General features: G+C 40.5%; 2 protein-coding genes across 3 annotated transcripts; both read right to left on the reverse strand.

Moving 5' to 3' along the window:
• Positions 1–210: 210 nt before the first annotated feature.
• LOC105027167 (high affinity immunoglobulin gamma Fc receptor I) lies at positions 211–2,703 on the reverse strand. The gene is made up of 5 exons (XM_010899157.4): positions 2,588–2,703; positions 2,441–2,476; positions 1,935–2,222; positions 1,438–1,704; positions 211–1,305 (listed from the first exon to the last, which is right to left on the reverse strand). Exons 1-5 carry the CDS (start codon positions 2,610–2,612, stop codon positions 1,028–1,030), a joined length of 894 nt encoding a protein of 297 aa, XP_010897459.2. The 5' UTR covers positions 2,613–2,703; the 3' UTR covers positions 211–1,027.
• A 781-nt stretch (positions 2,704–3,484) lies between these two features.
• On the reverse strand, positions 3,485–11,445 carry rabgef1l (RAB guanine nucleotide exchange factor (GEF) 1, like). 2 transcript variants are annotated; one of them, XM_010899041.3, is made up of 9 exons: positions 11,309–11,445; positions 9,862–10,061; positions 8,387–8,574; positions 7,053–7,222; positions 6,750–6,831; positions 6,437–6,569; positions 6,221–6,312; positions 5,867–6,123; positions 3,485–5,657 (listed from the first exon to the last, which is right to left on the reverse strand). In XM_010899041.3, exons 2-9 carry the CDS (start codon positions 10,038–10,040, stop codon positions 5,265–5,267), a joined length of 1,494 nt encoding a protein of 497 aa, XP_010897343.2. In that variant the 5' UTR covers positions 10,041–10,061; positions 11,309–11,445; the 3' UTR covers positions 3,485–5,264. The 2 variants fall into 2 exon arrangements, with proteins under 2 accessions (XP_010897343.2, XP_010897260.2); XM_010898958.3 differs by having other exon boundaries at positions 9,862–10,064.
• Between the last annotated feature and the right edge of the window lie 1,216 nt (positions 11,446–12,661).

The raw sequence follows: 12,661 nt of genomic DNA on the forward strand, positions 1-12,661 counted from the left end.
TGGAAATAGGTCAATTTCAAAATATCACTGTCCTGGTCACAAAATCAAGGTTTGTGGGGAACAATAGCTATTTTCTATACTTTTTAGAAATAAGCAATTACGAAATAACACTTACTAATCAGGAACAAAAAATGTGTTACACATGCAAGAAATACTGGGGTAGTTGAATATTTAGAATGTATTATGAGAGGATTTCCCAGGGTTGCAAGGTTAAATGATTCAGTACACTGTATTGCTTTATTATGAGACATTTTGAAGGAAGTTTGTACACATCTGAAATAAAATGATGAACTTCATGTTTTATCTTGACTGGATATATCCACTGACCTTATAAGGGACAATACAAATACACTTAATTGTTTAATTCAGAACTTTACAAACAATGTTTCAGTTAAAGATGCAGTCTAGGACTTAACACCGCAAATATAAAACCTCCCATTTTGGGCTGGATGTGTGACATGTTGTTTAGATATGTATAACCTAGAAGTAGACATTATCATACCTCAGTCATGTAATACCAAGTTTGAAAGTGTGTGATTTTAATCACATGGGGCACATATCAGCACATACGTGATTTAGTAACCAATTTTCTGGGTCCAATTTTGCCTCAAAAGCATTGCTTTAACAACCAGTCACTAGAAATGCAAATTTAAGTAATTTGTAATTCATTTACAACATTAGATATTTTATACAATTCCCTTCCGGAGGCATATGAAAGGGTACGGACTGGGGATGGAAGTAAGATAGTCACATATAATCCTGAAACTGACTGATGGCTCTGGTATTGTTCAAAACTATCATTGGTTCGGTTGGGATGGAGGCTGAGCAGGCCATCAAAGGACTGTTGTGAGCTCAGGGTCTTTTATCAACGAGAAATGGATGTGAGTTCAGTTGACTGCATAGGGGTGGTGTGTGGATCTGTGGAGGTCTTTATAGAGTGAAACGGAGACCTGTGCTTGACAAAGAACTGTGATTCTGAGCCATCAGTTAAATTTTACTCTTCCTTAATATTCATCAAAAGCATTTATCAGTTCACTCGCTTATAAGCGACAGGCTCACTTTCTCTCTTCAGCTCCAAAATAGGAACGCTGGCTGTGCACGAGTACAGGCCTGAGGCCCTTAGTACTGGAAATCTATCATTGGAGGAGGCTGGTCCAAGCTTCAGCCCATCCTGGTAAAAGTTGTAGTTGATCATCAGATCCTTTTCGCGGGCATTCAGCTGAACGTGACACACCAGGAGCATATGTTCCTTAGGGATCAGAGGGTCTTGGGGCACAATCTCTAAAAAGGGCTCTGTCAGAATATCTGCAGGAGTGGAGAATGCAGGGCGTTGAAACTGATCATCAGATACTTATTAGGTTGAGGACAAATATCCTCTGAAATCTGATCCCAGAGCCTATTTAAATGTGAAAACACAAAACCCATAATATTACTCACCTAGGACAGACACTGTAGTAGCCAATGAGATCACAGAGTGGGTTGCCATCTGCTTATGCCAGGTTGCTCTGCACCAATAGGACCCCGGGTGCCTCAGGGTAAGGTTGGTAACACGCAGCTTTGGGTCTGACTGCCTCTGAATCTCCACCCCGTTGTGGTAGAGTATGACCTCTGTCAGTCTAGGGTTGTCACGAACATCGCAAGACAGTGTCATTGTCTCTCCAACCAGCATTGGCAGGGAAGGCGCCCGCAGGATGGCCCAACCACCTGGGCAAAGAGCATTACAGATTATTTAGTTAACTGGATGGCATGGTCTTTCTCTGGCTTTTTGATACCTTTGCAGCTGGAGTAACTTAGTGGCAGTTTGTTTCTGTTCATTTGACTATTTTCATACATACAGCATCAGTCAAAAGTTTACACACAGTTATTCATTCAAGTCAGTCCAATAGTTTGACTGGTACTGAACACAGTTAGCAAAAACAGAAGGGTCCTCTTACCGTCTACCTTTATTTCTACTGGCAGGCTTTGAGGGGTGCGTTGTTGATATATCCATGTTTTTCTTATGCCCTGGCAGTAGTACTTCCCACTCTGCTGTGGCATAGCCTTCCATATGACCAAATCCTTAGATTCCTGGATGAATTTATCACCCCTGAACCACTGGTGCCTCCAATCTGACAAATCTCCAGGAATACTGCATGTGAGACGGATGTTCTCCCCTGAGAAGATCCAGGGTTTCCCCTCGACTAGCTCAGCCACAGCTGTCTGCGGATCTTTGGTGGGGGGAACTGTGAAAATGTGTTAATAGATAGGTCTGTCCTTTTCAGTAGGCTAATACTAGATAATATATCAGCATAAGCTTACTTGCTTGCCTAACATTAGAAAACACAATGTTTAGCACTATATACCTTATTAAAAGAGACAATTAATATCACAATCATGACTCAAGAGTGGTTTGCAGAAAAGCATTTTAATTTCAGGGTGCAATAATGATGTTATTACATACCCAGAGTCAAAACCCATTGAGATAGTGTTGAAACCACTGAAACAATAACATACCATTAGTCATTTAAAACTGCTGAATAAATCTATTATATTATATACACATTAAAAATGGTCCGTAATGTTTTTAAGTGGAATGAAAAGAACTCACCAAGAAGACTTAAAAACAACTTCATGATGAGGGTTCCATTTATCCTGCTGAAAGGGAAAAGTCTTTATATATTGAAAGGGGAAATTCAAATGTGTTAAGACTGCAAAAAATATCAACCCTCATTTCTGTGAAATAAATATTTGATTCCCTTCATTGCATAATGTTCTTTGTGTAATCCTTAGGAAACTTCCGGTGCAAGTTCCTTTTTTAAGTGTGAGGGGATTACCACAGCCCTGGGAGGATACTGTAAGCATTTGCGAAATGTTCCAAGAAAGTTAGAGCATAGATCTTCAACCCAATCCTGGGTACCAGCCATTCCGTCTATTAAATGTATTCCAGAGCTAGCACACCTGAATCAACTTTTTAACTAATTAACATGCCCTTACCTGTTGAATCAGTTGAGCTATTTCAGAGAGATGGCTGGGGGGTCCCCATGAGAGGGTTGAAGACCTATGAGCTAGAGATTTACAGATAGAGATGCAGCAGTTCACTGGCATAAGATCACCTTTTAACCCAAACAGGTCAAGTTCTACTAATTGATGCTGAGGCCCATAGAAACAGTCAGCTCTTTAACAGTACATCTGGGAAATCAATGTAATCATCTTCAAGATAACTATCCAGTTACAATTGATCATTTGCTAAACTTTTTGGTTTCAATATTTCATCATTTGTCAAATTTGTCAACTTTTATTAAATTGCCAATTCATTCTTCTAAGAAGATAAAATATTTTATTTCATAATCCATCATCAATAAATTGAACAGTCCAGCAAGTAACACATTTTACTCTGATCAATATACCATAAATATTGCACACAGTTTTGCTTGCTTCGGTTGTATTTCTACTTTTATAATCATAATAAAGTATGACAGTGATGACAAGTTGATGACAGGTTTTTTTTATTCATCAAGACAACAAACACTAGGACAATATAAAACAACACTGTCTCAATAAGTTACATTTAAATACAAACAGTATGACTTTTTGAAACAGACGAAAACAAACTTACAGGGTTGTACAGATCCTATTTTTCCATTTTATAATGCCTTCTAAAAAAAAAAACCTGATCAGTGGTGTGTGTTGTCCAATGGTAACTAATTCAGCTAGTGTTTATATAGGACCAAATGGACTTTGGCACCCAGGGTTTGGAACTACTATAATGAGCTGATATTTACAAATGCAATAACAGTCAACAATATGAATATTATTGGTTAAATAGAAAATATATAGGCAGCAATACATTTGACTTTTTTGTTGCATTAAAAATAATATTCATCTAACAACGCTAATCGATCCACCCTGAATGGTTAAACTGACATGGAACATTGTAAAAAATGCAATACTCCACTATAAAATAATATATTTACTAAATGCTATTCTTAGATACAGAAAAAACATTGTAAATATGGCAACTGAGAAACTGCAGTCTTTCTTTCCCTGACCAAGCAGCGGTTTTAAGTCAAACTCATATGAAGACAACAGTAAAAGGGATGTAATCATCTATGCTTTGAAGTGCTTTCTTATGTAAAAAATAAATAAAATTTAAGCATTGATATGCAAGAATGTACCCATTGGAATAAGGTACAGTACATCATTGTTAACTCTAAGACTGTAGCAAGTCTGAATGAAAATACAAAAAATAAAGTTATTAATGTTAATTAATAATTCATTCACATTTCACAAAGACTTGTATGATTTAAAATCAAGACTAATGTAAATATTAACTGTATTGCATCCTGAAGAATTAAGTTCTGCACAAATGACATGTTAAATAACTGCTCTAAACTGATTGTATGACAAAAGAGGTTTGGCAGGAATATTAAACTAAAGACTTACAGAACATATATTAATGGACACCTTTCATAGGAATTTGGTTCTGGATAATTCTATATAAATAGGAGCACAAGCGCATAAAGCCGTGCAAACACGGTACATTAATGTTTCCCCTATATCAATGGTTCTTATACCTCTCCAGGGGAAACTGACATCTTACAGTTGTGTTGTAGCCCTGAACTAGCACACCTGAATTAAGTAGTCAAGGGCTTGATAATTATTTGACAAGCTGATTTAGGTGTGCTAGCTCTGGAATACATGTAATACATGGAAAGGATGTGGGTTCCCAGGAAGAGGTTTGAGAGATATCGCTTATTCATTTAGCAGCAGGGGCTTCTGTCCAACCCATGTGAATATTTAGAATTGCAAGAATTTTGCTTAAGAACAGCTACATTTGTGTCTGCAGCCCAATACTGTGGCTCTAAGACTGTGCCATTCCCCACTCTGCCCACAGTGCTGAAAACGACCCTAGGGGAAACACTATACTAATACGCAATCCCAACTGATCCCTCTCACTCGAGTTTCGGTCCAAAAAGCTTTAAAAAGTAATGGGGGGGTTAGGCAACAAGGGGGATTAAGGAGGCTGTCCCAATAGCATTAAAATGTTTCCTTCTTTCCTCCATGACCATTAATAATATTGGTCTTAACTGGTTCCCAAAGACAGACTGACAAAGGACGCTATTTAAGATTACTGGGATACAAGTGACTGCATCCATTTTAAGTGTGCATACAATAGGGAGAGGTTCTTGGCTCCAATACTGGGAACCTATATGTTCATAAGAACCCCTTTCAAGGATGGAGAGAAAGACTAACTAGTCCAGAGGGTGAGTGTTAGGGGTTGGGAGTCATCCAGCGAACAACTGGGGCTGGAGAGGAGGCGGCAGAAGGTCATTCTCCACATTTTCAGCATCTATAGCAGAGGAGGAAGCCATGGAGGAGGCAGCTGGGTGTGTCTCCAGGGGGAACCTTTCTAACACACCCTGCACCCCGTCCCTCCAGTCAATCAGGTCACTCTCCAGGCGTCGAGCCCCCTCCATGAGGCGTTCCTGCCTCACCCCCAGTCCCGTCAGCAGGTCCAGACGCTCGTTCATCTGGCTGAGGGCACCACTTTCTGCGGGGGAGGGGGCAGTCTGGCACCGCTGGGGGGACACCTGGCCTGACATGTAGAGCTCAAATTCTTCAGTGCTCAGGTTCAGGGACTGGCCATCCAGCTTCTCTATGAAGGCCACTGCACAACACTGCAGAGGGACAGAGAGGTTAGGGCCTTACAAATTATACAGATCATTTTAAAGGAGCGGGCAGTCTAACTCCTTTGACACAGATTCAGAAGGATGGAGACGATAAGGGGAGATTAAGTCAAAGTACAGTAGGCTGGATTCCAACCCACACAGATACACACACACACACACACACACACACACACACACACACCACACACACACCTCACCAGGTTGGTGAAGTAGTACCCATCCTCTCCGCTCATGAGGCGGCTGGGGTTGCAGAAGCGGGTGATGTACTGGATGTTGGACTGCAGGCGTGGAGGGTTGGCCTTCAGGACGATGTAGATCAGCGTGGGCAGGAAGTCATCCGCAGATGCTGCCTCCTTCTTAGTGGTCTTGATGGCGTTAAAGATGTGTTTACTGCAGCGCGTGACGCAGGACAGCTTGTCCCTGGGGACGCGCTTCGAGTCCATCTCTATCACATCTACGGGGGCACAGGGTGGAGGAGGGGGGTTGGACTAATGCCATGTGACACACCCTGTGTCTGTAAAAACATGGAAGGAACGCAGGGGGAGTCTTACCTGTAATGGCTTTGACCACATTATCAGACACCTCAGGAATCTCCTCATCTACTGGGACACACAGCATCTCTATGGTGACCCAATGCAAGGCTCTGGGACACACACACACACACACACACACACACAAATACATTTTAGTCAACAGCAGGAAGGGGCTCAGGAATACAGCAGCGTCAGTCCTCGAAGTCAGTACCTTCTCTGTTCCTACAGCTTTACCTGATTCTCTTCTGAACAGCCAGGTCTTTCTTCTCATCGTCTGTGGTCTCTGGACAGAAAACCTCCTCGTAGAGTCGCGTCATCATGTAGCGCTCCACCTCATCCATCACACTCTCTACACGCTCCGGAGACCCTGGGGTCAACGTGAAAACAAGTGGGAAATGGTAGTTCTTCAAAGCTTAGCCGTATAGAGCTTGCTGAAAGCGTGGGAGAGTTCCTTCCTCTCTATTGTCAGCAATAACTTCACCATGATCAAACCCCCACTTTAAGAGATCTTCAATGTCATAGTGAAAAAGGTAGCGGTGTACTGTACCTTTAAAGTGTGAATGCAAGCGGTCCGACAGATTCTGGTAGAAGTCCTGTACGTACTCAGATTGCTCCTCAGCAGACAGGTCCTGTAGAACAGGGTGACTGTTAGCTTTAAAGTCCTGATGGACATTTTAATTAATTTCATTGCTTAGTAAATGCTCTTGAGTAACCTGAGTGCATGTTATTGTCATCTTCCAGTTCTACAATGGGGAAGTAAAAATGACGGGTAAATGAAAAGAGGAAACACCGATGACACAAGGCTCTTTACGTTCTGAAGGCACCAGAGCGATTGCTGGTTAGTGCTCACCCTCTTGTAGGCCATGCTCTCTGTAAAGGCCCGGCACTGTTTGAAGATCTCTCTGCCAGGTTTCAGGGTCTTCAGAAAGTTGATGAATTCTTGTGTAGTGCGGTCAGTCTCTACAGGCTGGCGGCTTGAAGAGGGGCTGGGGGTTGACTGGCCCTCGCCAGGGACAGAGTCTGGGAGTTACATATTACTGATTATAAATGGTATAGTCTTGAATGGTTGTATATGGTCCATAAAAGGATCAAAGCATTTCTGCCTAAACTCAAAAGTGAAATGGTTCTTATAAGATAAAATCTTCTGTGATTTACTCATTGCTAATGTTTATTCTCAAAATAGTTGCCATAGTGAAAGTTTGAAAAGTCGCATTTGAGCTTGCACCTTCTGCATGTTTTATATTAAATGATAGATAATAGTTGGCAGTCAGTACTTTTTGAAGAAACCCATTATTTTTCATAGAAAGGCAATCTGTTGAAAGACAGCACAACCTGTGTTTGATGTCTGCGTCTAGTACAGCTTGGGGGGAGTGTATACCTCCCCAAAAATTGTCAGAGTTATGGATGTAACTTGAAAATGTACATGTTTTTTAAAATATTTACATTTTCCACTAATATATAGCACAACAACGGCTATATATTAACAATTCTGGCCATGATAAACAACTCTTTTAGCACTGTAGTTCAAGACAGCCATGTTGAGAATGTGGAAAAATGCACTTCTACAAGTTACCAATATGATACTAAAACAATTTCATTAAACATATTAGTCTGATGAATGTATTCCTACTTTCCATCTCCAAAACAAAATAGTCCAGTCACAAATCCAGCATTGCTGCTCAAATTAGCTGGTTATTCATTTGATTTTAGCCGTGAATTTAGCCCATAATCTGGATCATCAAGAAAGTAGATTCACATCATGGGCCAACGCACCTCAATCCTACAGTAAATCTGCTGCATTTTTAGGGGTTTCACTTCTGCAAAACCATAAATAGTGTGATGACTCACAATTCCACAAATATCCTCATCAATTTAACCATCCTTCCACTTGGGTTTAGATCAAAATAAAGTTTAAATCCGAAATGATGTAACCCCCCATAAATTTGATTTAAAATACAAAATGCTGAGTCAAATTTAATCTGTGCACCAACGCCCAAACGCACCGATCAGCCATAATATGACAGGGGAAGTGAATAACACGGATAATCTCGTTATCATGGCACCTTTCAGTGGGTGGAATATGTTATGCAGCAAGTCAAATTCCAGCATAGAGGCGTGTGGTTGTTTATATCTGCTCAGCCTCATGAACTGGTAGAGGGGCAAAACTGAAAACATAGAGCCTACCTTTTTTGGGCGGTGTCTTTGCTGAGGGAGTAAAAAATTTTGTCACTGTGTTGACTTTCCGTGACTTCTCCTTAGTTTTCCTCTCTTCAAACTTGCTGAAGGGTGCAATGGCATGCTGGGGCAGTGACCGAGGCTGGGCTGCCCCCTGGTGGCTGCTAGCATAAGCTGCCTCCTCCTCCCTTTGTAACCTGGGACACAAACCATAATTTGATTAATACTAAAGGCAGACAAAACAGTCTGCACCACTGGGGAAAGCCAAACTATATAGGGTTTGCGTTTGTAATTTAGTCAGTGTTCCTCACAGGATGTTTCACAGCAACTGTTCTGCAATGCTACATAATCAGGTAGGTGTTATTCAGTGCTTATATCTGAGAGACACACAAATAAAAACAAAAGTTATGCAATTAATTCTCCCTGAAAATCTTTGCTTTATTCTGGTGGTTTTTCATTCTGAAAAGGTGATCTTGTAAAAAACTGATACATTGCTAGAATTGGTAGGTCAAAATAAGCACTGTGATTGGGTCAAACCCTACACCATGTTAAAAAAAGACCTGTGTACCACAGCTCCATTCATGAATGTACTCCACTGTAAATATAATTAAAGCCTTGTTTTGACATTCTGTAACTGTGGTACACAATTTCTCAATGTCTGGACTCCACAGAGAAAACTTTAAAAATTGTGAAAATTCTTCTCAATTTCCAGCATGCAATTACACTGAACATTAAGACTGTATGCACTTCAAGTTACCGATTCAGACAGTGGCCAATAGGCTTTTGTCGCCCTATAAACAAACAGTAGAGCAAACTGTATAGAATTTTCACCTAGAAAATTATTGAAATTACGTAGCCCACAGAAGCCTTTTTCTGGTGCTCAATGCAGCTTACTTTCAATTAATTTTTTTTACATTAGAGCCTGAAATTCATGGTCAGTAAGACATTGGTCCACAGAGTTAGAAAAAAACTATAAAAAACTATAAAAAAGGCATAATTACCATACAAAGAATAAAATAATGTAAGCCAACCTGTTCTTTTGTGTGTTTATTTCATGCATTTTTACAGTATACAATCAAGGCTGTTTATAAAATACATCACCGCCTCTAAATTGGAACATCATTTGCAGTACTTTAGCAGTATCAAACTAAGACAGTAATATAAAAGCAAATGTTTTTGAATTAATTATCTATATTTGCTTCTGCCTGTAAACACAGTTTTATGATTGACATGGCTGTATGACAAATGGCACATTTGCATATAGCCCTACTGTAGGTCTGATTGGCTATGGCACATATGTCTGTGTAGGACTTAAGAATGACACATTTATACGATGTGCCCGTGGTCTGCCTATAACAAACACTAGCAAAAGATGATAAATTCCTCCTTATTTATTCTTCAGGATCTTTATTATAGTGGTGCAATCCCAATTGTTGCACACACCATTCAAACAAAGATGACATACAACAGATAACCATACAAACCTCTCAGCTAGTGCATGATCTTCCTGGATCTGTTTGTGTCCAGCTCGTTGGTACTCTTCCCGCCAGCACTTGGAGCAGAGACCATGCCAGGCCGCATTGCCATAGAAACCACACCCCTTCGTACACAGCAGCTCTGACTGGTCCACATGAATTCCACGACGTTCCGAGCGATGGGTCATTCCTTATGGCTGGCAGGGATACTGCTGGGTATAAGAGTTTAAACATCTAGTGAGACTTAGGACTACATCCAACTTGATTGCTGTTATTTATTCCTTTAAACAGGAATTAATGCATAATTTCTGGTGGGCAGACTCAGCACAGACACTTTAAAGGCCAAAATTTGTCAAGGCCCTTTTGGAAGATTTGTCTATTAAGAATCTTCACTCAACACTGGTATGTGTTATGAGATGCAACTTCAGAGAAAATTCTGAAAAAAGATATTTGGCTCAGAGACACCACCACCTTGACCATTGCCCTTTCATTTGTGATGCAGGCATTTAATCCATTCTGGTCTTGTTACTGCCTCTTTACTGACCTTTTTAAACACCCCCCACAGGCCTGAAAACAGTGAGATGTCAAGCTCTGGGGTACCCCCCAGTTGCATTAAGTGTCCTGTTAAGATTTACACCAGGCCCATGTTCAGGTTTTTAATAATCAAGGACATCGCAAATAGAAACTGCTGTTGTTCATTATTATACTAGTTGGCCAGAGGCAGGTGTTATATAAGCCTTCATCGTATTTCTTTCTGTACGTTTAATCCTGATGAACGCTTACCATGGCCAATCTGCCAGACCATTCAATGTATAAACAAACCTATCATATCAAATTAACAATTTAGCGACATTACAGCGACACTGTTAAAACTATAGGATTATACCCATGGCCAACCCTTAAAGTGTACATTGGACTTTTTGTTTGAAGCTACATATTTCGTCGTTAATTACTAGGTACAAAGTGGTTGCACTGCAGGCAGTATTGGCTAGCTTGCTCGGTAAAAATGATAGCTGGCTAGCACTAGAGTTAGGTACATTCTATTTATATGGTTAGCAAAATACACTACATTAACTTAAGGAGTACAGTAGTCATCTAGTTGTTTTTTTTTATCGTTATGAAAATATAGCTAGTTTAGTTAGCTAGCCAACACGTTATGAACAATATAAACACGAAGGAAAAATGGCCTGACATTAACACCATACGGTGGACATTTTCTATGAAAATATTACAATACTAGCTACACATTCAACCTCCAAATAACATTCACTATTTTTACACATAGTTTATACACAAGCTAACACTTGCCAGCTGATTGGCTAGCCTTTTAAACTCAGTTTAAACGTTTATAGCTTGACACTTCCGTGTATGCTTGACACTTCCGCAACGTTCCAACATTTAGCAGCGCGGTTTAATAATATCGTTAGCTGGCTAACAACATTATGCCACTCCTTACCTTAGTTTAAAAATATATAAATAAATGTGGTTTTCTTTGCACTCATTGGAATTATCTGCAAACCATCACTCTGACTGCGCCTAAGTATACTTTAAACTCAAGACGTAAAAAACTAGCCAAGATAGGAGTAAGCCACAACAGTGGATTTCTTGTATCCGGTTGTTTGCCTTCAAAATAAATGTATCCCCATATATTCATGAAAATGGCCACACATTTCAAGAAGAAAATGCAAAACATTACATGAGCACGATCAACGTGGTCGTTTAAAAACAATTAAAATAATTGTTTTAAAAAGTGCATTTTGTTTGTCTTCTATAAACGATTTTCAAATGGATTATTACTATTTTGTTAGGGAGGTGTCTACATTCACTATGATTTCTGGAACTAATGAACAGACCAATACAGAAGAAGTAGATTCTACATGTCAAGAACTATAGCTTCTATATCTGTACATTCTCTAGCTGACACTGTACGGTAAGTTCAATACTCATAATGGGAAAAATCCTTATTATGGCTAGCTATTCAAATACCTATAATAGGAGCTAGGACGGTAACGTGTTTACCCCCTACGCATAACATTATCTATTCGAAATGTTTCATATAATTTAAATTTTATATATATATAAGTTTTATATAAATCTTTATTACTTTATATTAGAGACTATTATTTTGAAGGTGAAGCAAGGAGAAGCTGTGGCTTGCTCTTATTGTCGCTAGCTTCTTATATGTAAACTCACAAGTAGAATATTTTTCTTGTGACCAAACATTATGTTAATATTGCAGGGAGTGGCGAGGTTCCCATTTGGGGCTTTTGTCAAAAGCTCTGCAAAATCAGATACACATACCTCACAGTATCCATACCATACCATACCATACCATCTTCTTCCGCTTATCCGGGGCCGGGTCGCGGGGGCAGCAGTCTAAGCAGGGATGCCCAGACTTCCCTCTCCCCAGACACTTCCTCCAGCTCTTCCGGGGGGACACCGAGGCGTTCCCAGGCCAGCCGGGAGACATAGTCCCTCCAGCGTGTCCTAGGTCTTCCCCGGGGTCTCCTCCCGGTGGGACGGGACCGGAACACCTTCCCAGGAAGGCGTTCCGGAGGCATCCGAAAAAGATGCCCAAGCCACCTCAGCTGACCCCTCTCGATGTGGAGGAGCAGCGGCTCTACTCTGAGCTCCTCCTGGGTGACCGAGCTTCTCACCCTATCTCTAAGGGATCGCCCTGCGGAGAAAGCTCATTTCGGACGCCTGTATCCGGGATCTTGTCCTTTCGGTCATGACCCAAAGCTCATGACCATAGGTGAGAGTAGGAACGTAGATTGACTGGTAAATCGAGAGCTTCGCCTTGCGGCTC

This window comes from Esox lucius, chromosome 1 (assembly GCF_011004845.1).
Source record: "Esox lucius isolate fEsoLuc1 chromosome 1, fEsoLuc1.pri, whole genome shotgun sequence".
Lineage (NCBI taxonomy): Eukaryota > Metazoa > Chordata > Actinopteri > Esociformes > Esocidae > Esox > Esox lucius.